Raw genomic sequence first — 21,206 nt, 5'->3', positions numbered from 1 at the left:
TCATGTGGCAAGGCTCATTAAAGCTTAGATATTGGCTTTTAGGATTGCTACTTACAATAGGTGTCACTAGAGTATTAGTTTTCTTCCTCATATGAGACAGTTTGCATATTTAAATTTCTCAGAGGAGCATTGCAAGGCCTAAAACACTCACCTTTGCATGCCAGGCTTGTCGTCACTCTACAATAATATAAGTTACCCTTAAATCCCTATCATGAAACAAAGTTTTAAACTATGACAAGGAACAAAAAGCAAAATAAGACAGTCTTAGGTCATTTTTAACACCAGTGGTACCGTAATGGGGTCCTTACACACCCAAATGATATAGCTGCCTGTAGCCACCACTAGAGGGAGCTCATTGCATACATATTTACTAAAAGAAGAACAGCATAAATCTGTATACACCAAGCGTCTCCCCAATGGTAACAGCAGAAAGAATTAAATAATTTATTTTCATGACTGAAGAAAACCTGCTGGTCTTCAAGAATTAAATGTAAATATAACTAAAGAAAATTCAATATCAGTCTCCTACACTCAGATTGCAGTGACATGTACCTAATGTCTGAAAGATTCACCAGTAAGATTTTGGACAATACAGGGCATTTATTTGAAAAAATGATTGGACACCAACAGTGGAATATCTTTAATACTAGATTGTACTTAATTCATTTGAAATTAGAGAATGACTTAAAAGTAGTTTCTTCTTATCCCTTACAAGCCTTGGATTAGTGTGTTGAGCTCTGACTCCGGCCTGCCAGCTTCATGTTTACAGAAAGGCTTCCATGGGCCAAGTGGACGCGTTACAAGACAAACACCCCGATAACGGGATTCTCATGAATAGAAATGACTTCTTGGATTGACATGAAGGTTTTTGGGGTAAATATGATGTGTAAGCTATTTATACCGCACACATCTGTTCCGGACTTATGAATTGAGTAGTGCTGCAAGACTTTATTCACCATCTAATAAAAAAAAAAGGAAAAGCGACTCATTCCCCGTATAATAATCCAGCCAGTTTGTCCTCCTCCCCAGATGTGCTCAGGAATTACCTTGCACATAACTGAGCAGAGGCATTATCTTAGCCTCATGCGGGTTTTCTTTTCTTAGGTTAATAATGTGGAAAAGTTTTTTTTCAGGTGTTTTCATTACCTAATTTTATCTTTGGATTCAAGAAGGATACACTGTTTGACCCGCGAGCAATAAAAGTAGCATCAGAGGAGTGTTTGACCATGCAACAAAGTATTGTACTAGCTGCCAGGGGTTGGTCTTTGGACAATTGACCATGGCTCCTGTTTGCCACCCCAAGAGAACAGGACAGAGCCCTAAAGCTTGTCACACACATTAGGTGGCAGTCAGCTGAACGATGCTATGGCCAATCATTTGGCCAACAACCATCTCAGCTGACTCTCCCATACTCAGGAGCTTTATTTTACAGTACTATTCCGGTTAATTTGGCCGCACTATTCCACTAACTGACAGATTGCATGGTTCTCCGATAGATAACCAACTGGCCAATCAGCAGTCTGAAATGGTACTTGTCAGATTGTGATGTCCCCTGATCAGTTGCCAGTGCCCCATACACAATAGACAGTCGACCAAACCGGTCCATATTGGCGGGTCCAGCTGACATTAGTCTAAGGCCTGGGTCATACTTGTGAGTTCAATGCGAGTAACTCACACGAGTCTCTTGCATCAAGTCCTGGCACTGCTGTTGACACTTGGTACTGGAGTTTGCGGCTGCAGGTAAATTTCTATGCAGCCGCACGATCCGGTCCTGAGTGCCGGTGGTAGTGTCAGGACTTGATGCGAGTTTCTCGCATTGAACTCGCAGGTGTGACCCCGGCTTTGTGTGTATGGTGGCCTATAAGGGAGTGGAGTTGGTAAGCTATTCTAATGTAGTCTAAAGGCAATATATAACATGTGTGCTCTAAATGGGTGTATAATTTACACACTAATTAGTAGGAACAGAATATCCTGCCACTGTATCCATTTTGGTTGTTACCCTAATTTTCAAAAAAAGAGCCGAATCGAAATGGACAATAACGTCAGTTCCCAATTTCCTTTTAAACTAATCATTGAGAATATTAAAAATGACTTGGCACCAAGAAAATGTAACATTACATATTAGCTGCAATCGACAACTATTACATTCCAATAGTTCTCCGGTGTAGAAGACTAAAGTGATTTGTTCTTGGCATTCAGTATTCTGGCGTGCCTTAATAGCAGCTGACAAGATGGAGATTTTAGATAGGATGCAAGCAGACAATGGGCAAACAATTGTCAGTCCCAGGCAGTCATGCTTCCATCACATGTCTCAAAAATATAGCAAGAAATCCTGCTGACAACAAATGAAGAAAAAGCTACAAATCCAACAGTATATTCGGTTGGAAATTCAGGCCAGTGACCGGGATGCAGGTTGTAAAATGTTCAGAAACCCCTTCAGCGCTCTTGGCCTCTTACATGTGGGTATCGGAACAAAATAGTGGTCCAAACATTTTCTTTACCATTTTTGCTCATCTCTAAACATTACTTTAGTTTTAAAACACTGATGATATGGAATACAGTGAAACCGCTTTGTGCCAAAGTATGAATTTGAGTGGTTGTCTCAAAGATTCCGAGGCTCCTGGAAATATGAGGCAGAAGGCTGCAGAAGTAAAGTCCTCCAACATTTTCCTTTCCCTGACCGACTCCAAAAATCTACGTGTATATTCAGTAATTAGGTATAGATGGGGAGTTGCCTGTCGGAAATAGTGTGTGGCTATGCAAACTATACCTCCCATCTCAGAAGATTGTTTTGAAAATGTATCAACCATGCCCAAAATTGCAGTGAAAAGTGATCTCCTGGGCAATGTTCTTTCTCACAAAAGATTAAGAGACAGAAAATAGGGTCTATAAAGGTGGGACTCTTCAAAAGAAGGTCAGTTTTATGAAAATTCTCTCGTGGTCCAAAGTACATTTTGGTAATGGGTATTGGAATTGTCTAGGAACACCACAAACTCTTACCCAAAAAAAAAAAAAAAAAAAAGAACAGGACCTTGTAGTCTTGAAATATTAAGCACATAAAAAGGAACAGAGCTCTCAACCTCAACTGGAAGCAACAGCTCAAGAAACCTGGCTGAAGTTTCCGTTACTGAAAATGGCAAGTCTTAGAAAGGAGTAAAGCATGCTGCCATTGGGCATGAAATGTTTTCACTAAAGCAATCAATCACATGCCATTATCTGGCAGTTAGATGGTTGATCGAGGGTTTGGTGGATACATTTGGAAGAAGAATGATAGTCTTGAGCTATTTTTCATGGTTTGGAATGGGCTCCTTCGTTCCATACAAGTGAAATCATTACCTCATACAACAATATTTTAGAGAATTGCAAGCTTTAAACTTGGTGGTCACGGTTTTATGAAGGTCTTTTTTCTGTTTCCGCATGACCATGCTCTAATGTAGATTGTGAAGATCATGAAAAACAGATTTATAGAGTTTGATTTGGAAGATCTTAACCTCAGGAGGATGAATTGGAATGAGGACCGAGCTGAAGGATGATATTATAAATGATGAATATGTAAAAAGGTTCAACTTCTAAGAGCCTAACCGATTAGGGGTCCTAACCCACCTCACCGCATTAATGGAATAATGCGAACGGGATGGATAGAGCTACTGTCTAGACTTGTGTGGGGAGGCAACATGTAGGCTTGTCATTGGATGAGGTGGTAGACTATGGTTCCATCCTAACACCTTTACACTGTGCAGACTCCACATACTATTATCAGCTCATCGTTGGGTGCAACCATGATCAAAAGTGATCCAGTGTGTGTGTCACCACAGAAGAAATGAAGTACTGCACAGTGCCCAAAGCAAATCAACCGGACATTCATGTATTCCATAGAAATGGCAGGTTCTGCAGAGCAGGATCTTTCTCACTGTTCTCTTGTTTTGCTCATGATAAAGGTCCAGAAAATCATTTCAATTTCTAAAGAACCCATTTGAGTCTACATGACACATCCTTATCTCTGTGCCTGGCTTTGTCTTGTACAGATGACAGCCTACATTCACAATAGATTATATTTACCAGAAACAGCAAAAGAAAGAAACAACGAGGTGGCGAAAGGAAATAAGAAGTGAAGAGCTGAAGCCAGTGATTCCATCAGATTGTATTATGGTTATCTGTATGGTTTCAGGGGATGTGTTGAGAGCGAAACAAGTGAAAGACCACAACGTGAAAAGCTTCCATGTCACTCAAAAATAAACAGATTCTTCTTTATAGGTTACAAAGAAAATAATTACCAGTCACATGACTGAAAAATGGACTTGCCATAGAAATCCTGCTCCAGTCCCAATAGTCCATACTCCGACCTGGAGCCAACCCCGTACATTAGTATGGCGTAATATCACTGTCACGGATAGGTCAGTATGGGGGCACGCAAGACCAGTTTTCCCAAAAGGGTTGTAAAAATTGTGTTGAGCTCCCCCCATTCCTCATTGTCAGCCCCTATTCCCTGCTAGTGTGTACGAGGGGTTCTGTTCAATCATCATCCAGAGCCCTACGCTCTTCCTGTCCGGTTGGCTGCCCCACTGTGCTGATGAGAGAGCAATGGCTGGGGTGTAGGGCACAAGTGTGGCCTTGCCCATGGTATTCTACAAACACTGTTCCATGGTACTGGTACCCTATCATGTGGGAGTTGTTAAGGTGCCCTCCATGTATCTGGGGCTCTGTGTAATCATCATCTGTCAAACTGATAGCCAACAGGGCAAAGAGCATAGGGCAGTCACCCTGTGCCCATAATGAGTAGTGACCAGGACTGCGGAGAAGAGCACCGGTGCTGCCATGCCAATGGTGGTCTACAAACCATGTGTGCCATGGTATTTATACAGGTTAATGAGAGATCTACTGTTGCCTTCCATGTAAGTGCAAAGGGAAGCTGCATCCCAATGTTCTTCTAGTTGTAGGTATATATCAGTGAGCATGGTAACACTGGGGAGAGTGAGCGCTCGCAAAGTTCAATGTGTGCAACATTTGTGGAGAGGCCAAGAGACCTTCTGCTGCATTACAGAGAGCAGTAGGCCCAAGCATCTGGCTGGGCATGGCTGCTGTGGTAAAGGAACAAATTAGAAACAGCCATGGCAAATTCGTGCAAACCTCACCCCCTTTTGGGCTATGACACCACAAACTCCAACCACAAATGGGCATTTCTTTATGGGATTGGTTAGCAGTCCCGGGTGGGATGAAGGACAGGACTGAACACATCCTTAAATTGCCAGTGCTGGTAAATATGTGGTTAGACAAAATGGTCAATAACTAATGCATCATCATTAAGAAATAGAGAATACACAGGCCCAGCATGGACCAGAGGAAGCCGATGGCAGGAAATAGGCAGATTTTCGTCCAATACATTTGCAGCGCCCCAGAGTCCTGGTCGTTGCAGTAATGTCGCTCTGCCACTAAGGGGAGTGATGTTACGTCTGATTGCACTAAAGGAGTTCACCTGACCAGGTATCACACACACACTACACTTCACACTCCGGCCACCAGGGGGGGTGGTTCTATCTAGTAGGCCACTCCTCACGCTCTGGTAAAACTGGGGGTTGGACAGGAAGTTAGGGAGAAAGTAGCTGGGAAGAGCTAGAGAGAGGACCTGTCAGGGGTGGGATCCTGGCAGAGTCTTAGAAAGAGACAAGATCGTTACGGAGTTGTGCCTGTGCTTTACAGCGGCAGACTCCTAAGAAAGGACAAGAAGCGAGGTTTATTGTGGAGAAGTGAGGAACGGAAATACAGCAAGAAGGAGATAATACCAGAAGGAGTCGTGCCCCAAGATCAGCAACATCTTTCTGAGGTGCATAGCCGGTGGCTGGAACGCCGAGAAAGTAAGAGACTCCACGCATTACTTTAGACTACGGCCGGGCAGTTAACCATAGGTTGGCTGTCTCACCATTACACCTAACAAAGACAACGGAGGCAAATTGTGGGAGAGGGGTGTCCCTAGGGTTGAAAATTGACCCCACCCCCGAGACTATGGGACGTCCCGGGGGATTGATCAGGGTCTTATGTATTTTCGGTGTTGTATATAGCACCGGAGTGCATGGGTTTATTCCTATAGACGCAACAAGAATATTAAAGATTTTTTCGTTAAGTCTGATATTGGTCCGAGGAAAAAGAGCAGACAATTATCCATAACAGGCTTAGAAAAAACTGGCTGTTTCCCATGTTTAAATTGTGTGAACTGCACCTCTATGGTGAAAGGAGCAACGTTTGAACATCCAAAAACAAAGAAAAAATATGACATTAGACATTATTTGACATGCAGCTCAGATTATGTAGTGTATCTCTTGATGTGCCCTTGTAAGTTGTGGTACGTCGGGGAAACGACGTGTGAGTTTAAGGTACGAATGAACCAGCACCGATATTCTATTAGGAAAAAGAGGACCGACCTTCCGGTCCCTAAACATTTTGTGGAATGTAATAATTCGGAAAAGGACTTAAAATTTAAAATAATTGATAGGGTACCACTTAATAGGAGGGGGGGTGATAGGGAGCTGATCCTCCGCAAAAGAGAAATGATGTGGATCTATAAATTGAACACACTTAGGCCAATGGGCCTTAATGTAGATTTTAAATTACATGCAATTATATAAGAAAACGTTCCTGCATTAGCATTGTGTAATTGAAAGTTTGGTATTTTTATCTTTGGGAATACTTTATTTGTACTAAGTATGTTCCTAATTTTATTTTGTATATGTTTTGTCCAGGTACTGTTGCTGTCTGATGTAATGGAAGACCTTGATTGGAGAGACATATACCCTGGAGGAATAATTTGTTTAAGAAAATACACATATTTATACTAGATACTAATATAATTTTTTCTTTGAAAACATTTTGTAATATATACGTGGATGGTGGGAGGTCAATTAATAAATTATTAAAAATTCCCCTGTTTGTCTCTTATAATTTTGTAGGTATGATTGACGTTATGGCCATAAAGGGTTAGGTGCAATATATACATTGGTTAATTTTAGTAGATGGAACCACAGTTTGTTCATAATAGCCAGGACTACTGTGCCACTGCAATACAGAGGTCATGAGTGGAGGCGCCTTGTCCGGAGGGGTGAGGGGCACCCTCCAGACACTGTATGAGTGCCAGGTGGGGGTCTGAATTAAGACACTCCTTGGTAACTCATAGCAGGATGGGACACAGTATATATGAGTCCATATGGCATATAAGGAGCGGGGTTGCTCCTGTGAACGCATAGGTGGTTAATTTACAATAGCAAATGTGTTTTAACAAGTATGAAATATTTCCTTAAATCTTTGCAAATTTTGATATAACAAATATGACCCTTAAAATATCATGAGATAACTTGCTGCCAAAAATATATGGTTTCTTAATACTTTGCTGTCACTAGCAAATGTTCATAGGCACCTATTTACACCGCTCCTAAAGTAACGCTGTGTAGGTCATTGCATGATCTCTAATGAGATCGTAGCTACTGGCGCTACGGCTAGTGGGCTAATGAAGCCAACCTATTCCTTATCTAAGATGGAGAGCCTAAGCGCTACTGCGTACGCGCGTGATGTCATATGGACACTAGAGCTCCTATTGGCCCCCCACCTAACATGTGACTAATATGCACATAGAAGCGCTCTGACATGCGCAGTAGCGCTTTGAGAACGCTGTTAACACGCTGCTTCCTCCATGATCAATATGTCTCTCCTAAGGTATGATAGCTAATTGTATGAAGGAGTTGTTTTATGTATTTTTAAATAGTACACCGCTGGCACCAATGCACATATTAATGAAATGTAATCACTTGTAAATTAATGGAATTCACTATTTGGCTGGATTTAGGGGATGATGGGGTTTTGTCCCTATATATATGCTGTAAAGAGGCTTGTTCACTGCTTGAGAAAGGCTCAGTTAGAGCCGAAACGTTGCATGGAGATGTGGGCACAATAAACACCTGCATATTGACCTAAAGACTATGGAGTGCTGCCTGTTTTTGCGAAGTGTATGTATATATATATATATATATATATATATATATATATATATATACACATACACTCACCGGCCACTTTATTAGGTACACCATGCTAGTAACGGGTTGGACCCCCTTTTGCCTTCAGAACTGCCTCAATTCTTCGTGGCATAGATTCAACAAGGTGCTGGAAGCATTCCTCAGAGATTTTGGTCCATATTGACATGATGGCATCACACAGTTGCCGCAGATTTGTCGGCTGCACATCCCAAAGATGCTCCATACAAGGCAGGATGGATCCATGCTTTCATGTTGTTTACGCCAAATTCTGACCCTACCATCCGAATGTCGCAGCAGAAATCGAGACTCATCAGACCAAGCAACGTTTTTCCAATCTTCTACTGTCCAATTTCGATGAGCTTGTACAAATTGTAGCCTCAGTTTCCTGTTCTTAGCTGAAAGGAGTGGTACCCGGTGTGGTCTTCTGCTGCTGTAGCCCATCTGCCTCAAAGTTCGACGCACTGTGCGTTCAGAGATGCTCTTAGGCCTACCTTGGTTGTAACGGGTGGCGATTTGAGTCACTGTTGCCTTTCTATCAGCTCGAACCAGTCTGCCCATTCTCCTCTGACCTCTGGCATCAACAAGGCATTTCCGCCCACAGAACTGCCGCTCACTGGATTTTTTTTCTTTTTCGGACCATTCTCTGTAAACCCTAGAGATGGTTGTGCGTGAAAATCCCAGTAGATCAGCAGTTTCTGAAATACTCAGACCAGCCCTTCTGGCACCAACAACCATGCCACGTTCAAAGGCACTCAAATCACCTTTCTTCCCCATACTGATGCTCGGTTTGAACTGCAGGAGATTGTCTTGACCATGTCTACATGCCTAAATGCACTGAGTTGCCGCCATGTGATTGGCTGATTAGAAATTAAGTGTTAACAAGAAGTTGGACAGGTGTACCTAATAGTGGCCAGTGAGATATATATATATATATATATATATATATATATATATATATATATATATATATATATATATACATATATACATATACATATATACACACACACACACACACACACACACACACACACACACACACACAAGCACTTCATTTAAGTGTTCCCAGTGGCATAAAAACAAAAATATCAGAAATGAATAATATACCCATGCAGCAGCCTGCAGTGAAATCTACTCCCAAGATGTGTCATAATCCACTCATTACTTCCTGTAATCCCGTATGTGCATGACCCGTGTGAGGAGTTCAGGACGAGGCGCCCCCGTACCTCCTGCACATATGCTTTCCATAACAATAGCTTGCACAAGAGGATCAGCTTCACGGTTTATGGGAAGTGAGCGCGGCGTCACTGGCGAGGGCACAGGTGCCTTTGATGTGTGTGACGCAGGCTGAGTAATGTAAATGCTCAGTTGTGTGACTCGGGGGGATAGAGTATGTGTGGGTGAGTATGGAGGCCTGGAGGACGGCAGGGCCCCCCTGCACATAATAGGAGTCAATATGTCACCTATGATCAGACGTTATAGTGCAGTCCAATTCCACATCAAAACTTGGAACGAACCGACAAAGGACTTTACTCCAACATACATAGCTGTCATGACTCGTAGTTCTGCAGCAGCAAAACCCCTAGCGTCCAAGCAGAACAATCAGGATCACGAGCATTTTTACCTGCACGCATACATGGTAGCAATCCAAGACCCAGTCTACAACACCTGTATCTTGTCTATACAATCCTCTACATGCAAAACACTTAACCGTTAGAGGCATTAAAGGGAGTCTGTGAGCAGGTCATTGCTATGTAACCTGAGGACATCATGATGCAATTTAACGATTGGTCACTAATCATGCTGTGTTCTATTTACTTACAATGAATGACTGCCTACAGACAATGTACATGCAGAGCCTGGAGTGGGCAAGGTTATCAGTGGTGGCAGAGCTGTGTGCAGGGTTAGCAGGGGCTGTGGGCAGGGCTAGCAGTGGCTGCGGGGCTGTGGGCAGGGCTAGCGAGTTGCCCAGCCTGGGCCAAGGGGTACTTTGTACTGGGTCCAGTGTTTCACAGGGGGATGTCACGGTGGCGACCCGGTCCATGGCTCTGGGCGCCCATGTAAAAGGGAAAGGTCTTTAAAGGGAATAGAGTTTATGTTTGTGATGCCACCTGTGGTATTCAGTCAGTGGGGACCGACGCTGCTTTAAGGGGTCCTCTGGGGTGATGTTATGGCAGCTAGATGGTATAACTTCCCACAGGTGAAGTGTATCCCCAGTGCTCCCGGTGTGTAGATGGAAGATGGTGAATGGCGCAGTAAAGAACAAGGACACAGGTTTGCAGTCTCTTTACCTTGTTTACTGAAGACTTCAGGCAGCCACAGTCCAGGGCACCAGATCACAGGGCAGGCAGGGTCCGGCCAGCTTGGAGGCAAGTTAGGAGTCCCCTTTTCCAGGTGGAAATCAAAGCCTTCCTCTAGCGCCGTGGTGTTGTAGTCCCTTACAGACTATGGCTTCAGATAAGGTCCTCACAGATGTTCTCTCTCTCTGTCCCCCGTATAGGATAGGACATAAACAGACTTGTCACCAGTCATATGGGTTATTGGGACTCTAGCACGCCCCGGGCTCTACGGCTACGTTCACACGATCCGTTTTTTGCTGCGGATCCGTAGCGGAATTGCAGCTACGGATCCGCAGCCGTTTTCCATGCAGGGTACAGTACAATGTTACCCTATGGAAAACAAAACCCGCTGTGCCGACGATCCTTTTTTTCGCTGGAAAATCCGCGCGGATTTGCCAACGGAAAAAAGAAGTACCATGTCAATTCTTTCAGCGGATTCCGCTGCGGGTTTCTACAGCACCAATAGGAAACTGCAGTTGGAAACCCGCAGTGGAATCCGCAGAAGAAAAAGGACACAAATCCGCCGAGAGAAGCACCGCCGTTTTCCACTGCGGATTTCCCCGAAAAAGGACCGGAAAAATCCGCAGTGAAAAACGGATCGTGTGAACGTAGCCTAAAGGTGTCACCGTGTCTCCTGGGTATTAAGGTGGTCTTACAACCTTGGTGTTCCAGCTACCGGTCTCTGTGCCTCAGAAGGAGGCAGCCTGCTCGGGGCTGGTCTCCCCCTGGTATCCTCTCCTGTGCTTTGCTCTCCTACACGCTTACTGCAAGATATTCAGCTTTCTGTATGTCTCTTTCCAGGAGCTGCTACACTGTGGCTACACTGCTCTGTAAACCTTCCTCTGCCTCAGACTGATCCAGTCTGTTTCCTTGCAAGAACTGTTCTGACCTTTCCCTCCAAAACTACTATAACTATCTATCTATCTATCTATCTATCTATCTATCTCTATAGAGTCACCTAGTAAATAGGATCAAAAGCTCCCCTTGGTGGCCTGGAGTGTGAATGTGTTGCATGCTTGTGTTTACCTGGCGGCAGTTATCCCTTCTTGCCTTCAAACATAACATCACTCTCCCCATGAGGAAAGCAATGCTACTGTGACGATCAGGACCCTGGGGCACCACGCTAGCAGTGGCGGCAGGGCTGTGGGCAGGACTAGCAGTGGCAGCGGGGCTATGGGCAGGGCTAGCAGTGGCGGCGGAGCTGTGGGCAGGGTTAGCTGCATAAGGGTGTGATTAGATTTAGCAATGCAGGAGAGCTGAGAAAGCCAAGAACTCAGATTATGGCAGAAATGCTGAACTAAGTAACTAAGTGATACAACGTTGGAATCAGTGTCACTGCTACCTCATCAGAGAGCAGCATGATGTAGGCAAAAGCCAGCTGACAAATTCCCTTTAAGGGTAGACTGGTTTTCTCCATACTTTACAGTTCTCGCAGTTTGTTTGTTTTTTTAAAGAGGCTCAAACACCCAAAACATGTCAATTTTTTTGCAGCTAAAACTTTAGAGTCTAACACAAACCTTCTAAAACTAATGATTTATATGAGATCAGGGGCATCACTAGCACCAAAGATCCAGGGCTCAGGCCCCTCCAACGTCCTGGCTGGAGCCCCAGATCTCCTGAGATTTCAGCATTGAACGTTGTCAGCATCAACATGATGCAGACAGTTCAATCCCGTGATAGAGCAGGAAACGCAAGCTACCGGCCCCATCACTGTCTCCTTATAAACCGCAGCTTACGAGACCTCAGCGTGCTCATGCAGGATGACAATATTTCATCACATTGCTCTGCAATCCAGTTGAGAAGATGCAGGCTGTGGTTTCCAATTTGATCTCCTTCTTGCTGTCTTTAATTTTCTTTGTCTTCCTCTGTATACAAATGTGATTGTCATCCATACTTTAAGTAGCCCATTTCCCAGTTCTTCAGCGTTCCCTCAAAGTTATAGGCAAAAAACACGCGTCGGGTACATGCAGTTGCCGTGGGGTAAGTGTCCACCATCATATTGCAAATAGTGTTGAGCCTCCCCCCAGTGTTCGGTTCGTCGAATTGGGACATGTTCGACGAATGTTCGTCGAACACAGTCGAACCCCATTGAAACCAATAGCAGGCAAACACAAATACATACAAACACAGGATTCCCAGCCTATAGCTGGGTGACACCCATTAAAGGCTTCACCAATATGGAGGATCCTGAATTAGGCTGGGTTCACATTGCATTATGGCGGGCAGTTAGACGGACTGTGTTACACCGTGGTATAACGCAGTCCGTTAGCGCTGCCATTAACACCTATTATCGGGCGCATTGCCAACGCATGCCATAATCAGCATGCACTAGCGATGTTCCGTCATTCAGTGACGTCATTCAGCTTCTGAGGCTCAGTCACCGTCAGCACAGATGAATCATCTGCGCTAGCGGTATAGCATAACGCGATGGCATGTATGCTATAGAGTTAACGCAGCCCATCAACGCTATGCATTGAATGGGCTGCTTTAACGCAATGTGAATCTGGCCTTATGTTTTAGTTTGCCTTGCATGCTTGCTAGTTGTCTGGCTCCCCAGGTCCGCCCATCTGCTTGTCTACCCTGTACCCGTCTGCTTTTACCTGTCTGTGCTCTTCTGACCATCAGCCGGGACCTGCTCGCACCTGCCAGTTTTCTGTTCCTCAGCTGGTCCCATCTGCACCTGTGGTTCCAGTGTCCCTGCAGTGCCTGCCTGCATTCTTCATCCCTCCTTCGGGCCGTAACAGCTTACCCACTGTAGGGGGGTCAGCTGCCACCTACTTTAGGTCAGCCCTGGAGTAGCACCTGGTGCCACCACCTAGTCCCTCCTTTAGTCACCGTTTTTGCCTGCTGCCACTTAGAGTTGAGATTTGGTAGGCCACCTAGTTACGCCCCTCCATGCTTTCTGAAGGATGCATCACAGTGGTTCCACCACCTTGGCCATTACATTCTACATCTGCTGGGTTGGCTGTAGTGAAAGAGGTGTCGGTCTCCGCTATACTAGTACTACTCTATTGCAATTGATGCCACTTTGTTGGTGTCTGCCACTAATTTTTGAAATTGTGTAGACTCCTGGTTGGGTTTCTTTCATGCATGTTGCTTGTTGCAGTAGGCCTCCCAGATGGTCCGGTCTCCAGTACATTGGCCTCAACTACCAGTGTTACTATCCTTACATTTTTCTGACAACAGTAGTCTATGAAATTTATATGATATTTGTGCCACCTGAGTGTGGCTGAGTATGAAAGCAGGTTGAGTTGTTGCATGTGGTATCAGGGCTCCCAGCATATGAGACTTACACCGATCCCTCACCCACCTTGTCTTTCTTTGACGTTCAATTGAAAGCTGAATATGCTGTCCCAGACCCCAATACCTCATGCCTGGCTGATTACTGCAGTGCCATGCTACAATTTGTATGGTGTGTGAATTGCGGCCACTTTCCTGGGGTCTGACCCTCATTTGTTGTGTTTTGGCAGCTTTTAGGGCAGTTTGAAAATGTTGTGCATGCGCTTGTTTCTGCCTCCCATTGACATGAATGGTGTTCAGTAATGTTCGGCAAATAGTCACGAATAAATGGGTGAATATTGCAAATTTGATCGGAATCCAAACCAAACATTGAAATATTTGCTCATCTCTACTCTCTCCCTGATCCTTCTCTGTATTGTCTCTATAACGGACTTATGTTTTGCTAACATGTACTGATATATATCCTTTGATTCTGTAATAAATTTATACTTCATATATTGGACGTATTGCTCTGTTTTTTCTATCATACGTCTTCCCTTGTCTGTCTGGTTCGTGTAATCCTATATACTTCGGCCTTACAGCATCCTTTGTGGATTAACATAAGGATATGTCAGGAGCAGAGTAAGGCACGCGACCCTGGCATCTCCACATTGTGGGGAAATTCGGGGAACAAGGATAGACAAGTGCGCCCCCTAGTGTGAGTAACTGGGAAGGAGACCCTCTCCCCTAGAAATCCTGCAGCACAGTATGGTGACATTACTGCTCACACATTTCTATTAAGGATATTTTCTATATAATGTTTTGAGCTGTTGATTTCTAATTCTGCGACAAATTGGTTGAAACTATTGTCTGGATGTAATAATTGAACTTAACATATGATCATCTTTGTGCCATGGCAATGTATGTATATATATATATATATATATATATATATATATATATATATATATATATATATATATATATATATATATATACACTATGAAAAAGGGTTAAGAAGAAGCTCCTTACAACATAGTATATGTAGTAATAAATATTAAAATAGCCCCACAAGACGGCACTCGAGGACCTTTTTCCTTTATATTCTTTTATTCACATACTAAAATATATCAAACTTGACAACTAACTTCTCAATGAAAATATAAGTTCATATAATTTCTTGGATACATAACACTAACTTACTAATTTGTGTTCATTTGTGTGTAACCTGTAAACATGGAAATATCTTTCTGCATTAGAGCTGTATACACAAAAAGGCAGTGTAAAGTTGACTAATTTTTATGTAATATGCATCTGACAAAAAATGGTGGTCATAGACAAATGACTGGGACCACTATCTGCGCTATATATCAACTATTTATTAGGTATAGTGCTCCTATGCGAATATATATGTGTTTTCCACCATTTCTTATGGACACCATTTTTAATGGCCAATGCATATTATAAAAATAAAAATAAGGTTTATGCTGCCGTTTCGTGTATACAGCTCTAATGCAGATATACACTCACCGGCCACTTTATTAGGTACACCTGTCCAACTTCTTGTTTACACTTTTAATTTCTAATCAGCCAATCACATGGCGGCAACTCAGTGCATTTAGGCATGTAGACATGGTCAAGACAATCTCCTGCAGTTCAAACCGAGCATCAGTATGGGGAAGAAAGGTGATTTGAGTGCCTTTGAACGTGGCATGGTTGTTGGTGCCAGAAGGGCTGGTCTGAGTATTTCAGAAACTGCTGATCTACTGGGATTTTCACGCACAACCATCTCTAGGGTTTACAGAGAATGGTCCGAAAAAGAAAAAAAATCCAGTGAGCGGCAGTTCTGTGGGCGGAAATGCCTTGTTGATGCCAGAGGTCAGAGGAGAATGGGCAGACTGGTTCGAGCTGATAGAAAGGCAACAGTGACTCAAATCGCCACCCGTTACAACCAAGGTAGGCCTAAGAGCATCTCTGAACGCACAGTGCGTCGAACTTTGAGGCAGATGGGCTACAGCAGCAGAAGACCACACCGGGTACCACTCCTTTCAGCTAAGAACAGGAAACTGAGGCTACAATTTGTACAAGCTCATCGAAATTGGACAGTAGAAGATTGGAAAAACGTTGCTTGGTCTGATGAGTCTCGATTTCTGCTGCGACATTCGGATGGTAGGGTCAGAATTTGGCGTAAACAACATGAAAGCATGGATCCATCCTGCCTTGTATGGAGCATCTTTGGGATGTGCAGCCGACAAATCTGCGGCAACTGTGTGATGCCATCATGTCAATATGGACCAAAATCTCTGAGGAATGCTTCCAGCACCTTGTTGAATCTATGCCACGAAGAATTGAGGCAGTTCTGAAGGCAAAAGGGGGTCCAACCCGTTACTAGCATGGTGTACCTAATAAAGTGGCCGGTGAGTGTATATGTGTCATCATGGTTTAAGTCTGCAGTCTGATCTCACTTGCACGCACATATTTATTCAGTAATGGAATGGGTTAAGGCTAGAAACGGGTTCCAGACGGCGCACATCTGTACGAATGACCCGGGATAGGGCGTGCAGCACGTACAGAGCCCCCCACACTGCTGACTAACGTGTGTTTATGTGAACACGATCCAAATTACCCAAGCAGAGCTCCGATAATTGCTGGAGACACTATTCATTCAGTGCAGAATTATCCGCCAGACGTAGAAGCAGCAGTCAGTGCTTTCATTTCATGCTGGGAAAGTGGTGCAGAAAGCACAGGGGCGGAGGTGCTAGTAAGTAGGTGGCAGCTGCTTAACATCACAGTTTACTTGTCAAACTAAATACAGTCAGTTATTCTAATTAACCATATCTGATAGAGACGTTGACGTAACAACCTTTAGCCCCCATATACATTAGGCCAACTTCAGCAGAATCCACCAACATCATAGAGATACGTACAGGGCCCCCTAGGACCAAGGACCATCTGCTGATGTTGGGGTACAGGTCCAATTTTAGACCGCTGATCCTTTTATAGATTGATATAGATCACGGCATCTATCTCGGCTATGGTTGTCTGACAGCAAACTAAAAAAAGGCATATCAGGGGGCTCAATGGTCCTTGATAGTGGCCACAGCCAGTGCAGTGAGGTAGAAAAAAAAAAAGTTTCACACTTTGGAGGACAATGGATGGTAGTCTGCCTATAGATTTAAACTGTGCATGTGTAATACTTTATTTCCCCTGCGGGGGCAGTGTAGGAAAATTTAACTGCTGGATTTCCCTGATTACAGCTGATAGAGGAACACACAGTGAACAAATTCACAGTGATTTGTGTTTTGTTAGGATTCCCCAGCAATAAAGTTAAGCAGACCATTTAATCTCCCCTTAAATGGCCACAGCTCAGCCTATTTTTTGGGTACTATCTGCTAATTTTTTCAGTCTGGATTGTACGAATGTGCACGGAAGATGGTGGCACAGGTCCATGTACTCAAGGCATTGTCTCCTGAAGCTGAGGCTGCTTTGATTTAACAATTTTTGGTGACCGTCAGCAAGGGCAGAGTCAATCGGTTGAACAGCACAGACTGGCCGGGCAGCTGCTCAAAACAGCCGTCACTCGGGTCAGGAGAGGTGCTGGCCAGTCCATGAAACCATCATGCATGTGACAACTGTCTGATGGCACTTAGTGTGCATTCAGTGTTTTTTTTTGGCCGAATTTGAGTAAATAACTCAAAACAAAAAAAAGGACAAGTCCTTAGGGGTTTCTGCTCCAAAACTTACAAAAATAATTTCACCAGAAGGGTATACAAATATCCTTAAAAAAATCTGGAATCTGATCATAGTAGCGGGCATTGATGACTACACCACCCTAAAGAAGTTGCGTAGTTTTTTTTTACCTTGAGAAAGACATCAGTTCGGTCCTGAAACGCGTTGCAGCCATTTAGGAAAACAAAAGGCGTCTCATTTATCGTTGTGTTGCCAGTTCCACGCGATATCATCTCTCTCTACTTTTAATCATCTGGAAGACGTTTTTCTCCTCCAGCCTCGCGGCCACAGCAGTTTCACGTGTCTATAGTTTTTGGGCCTTTCAACCACACCGCCAGGTGAGCACAAACTTCCATTTTTGACTCTCCTTACCAGGTGATACTGCTGTATAAATATTTGAGCTTTTGAGTTCCCTTTTATAAGGCGGAGTGTTTGCATTTACATTAATGAGACCTTAACGGAGCCCGATATGTCTATTTCCAACATGGATCTAGCGCAGTATCCTACCTTCACGCTCCAACAAAAGCTGCCACGCCAGAACCCAATGCCACTGTGCAGATGTGAACAGGGCCCAATATAGAACTGTAAGTCTCAATATTACTAAGCCAAGAATCTCCTACTCAAAATTACAAAAACCCTCCATGGCTACATGCCCGAGGGCCCCCTACTCACATGCACCAGCGTGGGCATCTAGGCTACGGCCGGATCCTCCTGATATCTGGGTTCTTCACATGATGTGTACACAGATCTGCCATCTTTCTGATGACTATAGATGAATCTCTCATTGAAAGATCTGATTACATTTGCTGCTCTTCACGTACAAAGCCCAGACCGGACAGGAGAAGATGTGTTAACATGATCCGCTGACAGCTGCACGACATCTTTACACCACTCGGAGGTGATGGTTTCTGCATGGTCACAACATCTCCACCACCAAAGAGAACAGGTCACCAGAGGATAATCTTGCACATTCCCATTCATCCGTGGACAATAATCCACACATCACAGGCATCAGCCCAGGTCTGTAAGCGATTAGTGTAATGCCAGTCATTAGGAGAATGCCCAACGTCTCAGCCTCCTGTCTTCTATACAGGTCTATGGTCTTAACCACCACTATGAAGAGGCCATAACCGCTCTAATTTTATTATTCCTGGACTTGACGCTGCACAATACCAGATTGTACACAAGAATTACCAGAAAATCATCTCCCACTAAGAAGAGAAAGAGCAGGCGGCAAACCCAAAAGAGCGGGCGGCAAACCCAAAAGAGCGGGCGGCAAACCCAAAAGAGCTGGCAGCAAACCCAAAAGAGCCGGCGGCAAACCCAAAAGAGCCGGCGGCAAACCCAAAAGAGCCGGCGGCAAACCCAAAAGAGCCGGCGGCAAACCCAAAAGAGCCGGCGGCAAACCCAAAAGTTACATATATTTGTAAACGAGGCAAATTGGATCACATGCAAGGAAATAAAAAAACAAAACTTTTTGAGATTGATAACTATTAACCATCACAACAGTGCCCCCTAGTGAGACAGAAATAGTGATTTTTCTTTTCATTGCAAAATTTTACTCAGTCCTATTGTCTCCCACCATCAACAAGAATGAAGGCAACCAGGGACTTACCACAAGTGTAGACGACATTGAGGTTTTTGCGGATTCCAGGATAACACGGGTCTCCAAACTCATAAGTGCTGGCGTAAACGCTACAAGTCCGCCTGCCCTGGCAGCGCTTGGTCATGAGTGACAGCGCGGAGGATGACTGGCACTCTGAGGAGAAGAGGAATATTCCTGGTTACATTGTATCACATGACCTTTATTAATAGGAAATTATTAGTTTGTCTGAAAACCTCTACCTGCACGGGAAACAAGAACCAGGAAAGATGGAGCTAACTGGCAACAGCATAACCCGGCAATCATTTACCTCTCGGTAGTAGAGTACCAATGAAAGTGGTTTCCTGCCACAATTAAAGGGGATTAAGGCTTCAATCTTAAATTATGTAGAGGGGCTACACAAAGCCCCTCTATATGAAGAGCAAGATCCCTAATCTGGTTGGATTTTTAACCCACTTGATCACACAGATAAGAGGCACCATGATGCCCTATCCCCTATTAAAGTAACACCCTTAACTTTTGGTTGGGGATTCCAACCCTATAAAGCTACTATTGTCCTGAAATGCTAAAACTGAATCTTCTGGCTAAGTGTGGAGGACCCATGTAAATTCAGCACATCAGCACAGAGATACAGCAATGTGTCACCACATATTTCAGCATACAAAATTGCAGGCAGACATAAGATTATAATGTTTATTTTTAATTGACAAATTGTGTCACACAGGACAGAATAATTGCTTCCATAATCAGAAGTAACGACCCACAAAAAAAAGACTGACACTATTTCCATTACTTTTTTCTTTTAGGAGGAAGCGGTCGTGTGGATTCTAGAGTCTTACCCACTGAAGCCAAGTCCTGGAACGGACACTCGAGGCCCCCACCCTGAAATCTTCCAAATGTAGCCGAGTAGATGGCAATGACTGTGTTCCTTTTACAGGTCAGCCTCAGGCGGTCATCTTCACAGGCGACCTTACTCTTGTATTCATCTAAAGTGAAGACGGCACAAAAAGTTATTTCTAATTATGTTATTTACTTTTTCCTTTGATGTCCAATCTTTAAATATAAATTTAAAAAAATAATGATTTTTACATATACATGTACTGCAATTTTATTGAAAGTAACCAGCGAGTTTCCGGTTGCAATCTTCATTTATTTTCAGACTCTTCTGATGGAGATTCCAGAATGATTAAAATTTCAGATTTTTCTTGTGGGAATGACCCTGCTGGCAGTGTAGGCTGGATGTGAGGTGTGTGTCTCCCAGTAAGGCTATGTGCACAGGTAGAATGGTCCACTGCGGATTTTTCCGCAGCGGATTTGATAAATCTGCAGGGCAAAAACACTGCGTTTTTGCTGCAGATTTATCAGTGATTTACTGCGGTTAATGTGTGGATTTCACTGTGGTTTTACTACTGCGGTTTTCTATAGGAACAGCTGTAAAACCGCTGCGTAAACCGCAGAAAGTAGTGACATGCTGCGGAATGTAAACCACTGTGTTTCCGCGCGTTTTTTTCCGCAGCATGTGCACAGCGTTTTTTGTTTACCATAGGTTTACATTGTAATGTAAACTCATGGGAAACTGCTGCGGAGCCGCAGCTGCGGAAACACTGCGGATCCGCAGCGTTTTCCGCATCGTGTGCACATACCCTAATAGACGATACAAAAACTTCATTATTCCAATACTTTAAAACATCGGCGTCGGGAGGATGGGAGCAGGAGTGGAATGCACGACAGCAGTTTTGCGCTTCAGTGGCGCTTATACTGGTCACCAGGGCCGCCATCAGGGCATGACAGCCATGACTGGTGTATGGGGCCCGGTGAGCAGAGGGTGCCCACATCGGGCCCCGTCTAATCTGCTCACCGGGCTCCCCCCTGCCGGCGCTGCGGGCCCCCCACCTGCCAGCGCTGCGGGGCCCCCCCCTGCCGGCGCTGCGGGCCTGCGGGACACTATTGACGTGGGGGCCCGTGCCCGCACGTCAATAGTTAACGGCCGCCGCCAGCCAGTCTTGAGCGGCCGCAGTGCGCAGTCGCACTTCGCCGGCGTCTGACGTCATTGTCAGCCGCCGGCGAGTGCGTCCTTCACCTGCGTGGAGGAAGTGAGGTTCCCCGCCGCAGGAGCATGGCAAGGTAAGAACTCGTTTTTTGCTTTTTTGTGAGAGCGGCGATCCCAGGGGGGTGGGGCCCGGGGCAGTACGCTGGACACAGGGGGCAGAGATGCTGGACACAGGGGGCAGAGATGCTGGACACAGGGGGCAGAGATGCTGGACACAGGGGGCAGAGATGCTGGACACAGGGGGC

General features: G+C 44.5%; 1 protein-coding gene across 1 annotated transcript in view; it reads right to left on the bottom strand.

Moving 5' to 3' along the window:
- The window catches only part of EVA1A (eva-1 homolog A, regulator of programmed cell death), a 519,112-nt gene that overhangs the window by 157,172 nt on the left and 340,734 nt on the right, over nt 1-21,206 (bottom strand). The window contains exons 4-5 of the mRNA XM_077291535.1: nt 19,751-19,897; nt 18,924-19,067 (exon numbers count right to left, since the gene is read on the bottom strand). Of these exons, the coding sequence (XP_077147650.1) occupies nt 18,924-19,067; nt 19,751-19,897 (291 nt within the window). The remainder of the gene's footprint in view (nt 1-18,923; nt 19,068-19,750; nt 19,898-21,206) is intronic.

Source organism: Ranitomeya variabilis, chromosome 2 (genome assembly GCF_051348905.1).
Source record: "Ranitomeya variabilis isolate aRanVar5 chromosome 2, aRanVar5.hap1, whole genome shotgun sequence".
Lineage (NCBI taxonomy): Eukaryota > Metazoa > Chordata > Amphibia > Anura > Dendrobatidae > Ranitomeya > Ranitomeya variabilis.
This window is presented reverse-complemented; position numbering and strand designations above follow the sequence as displayed.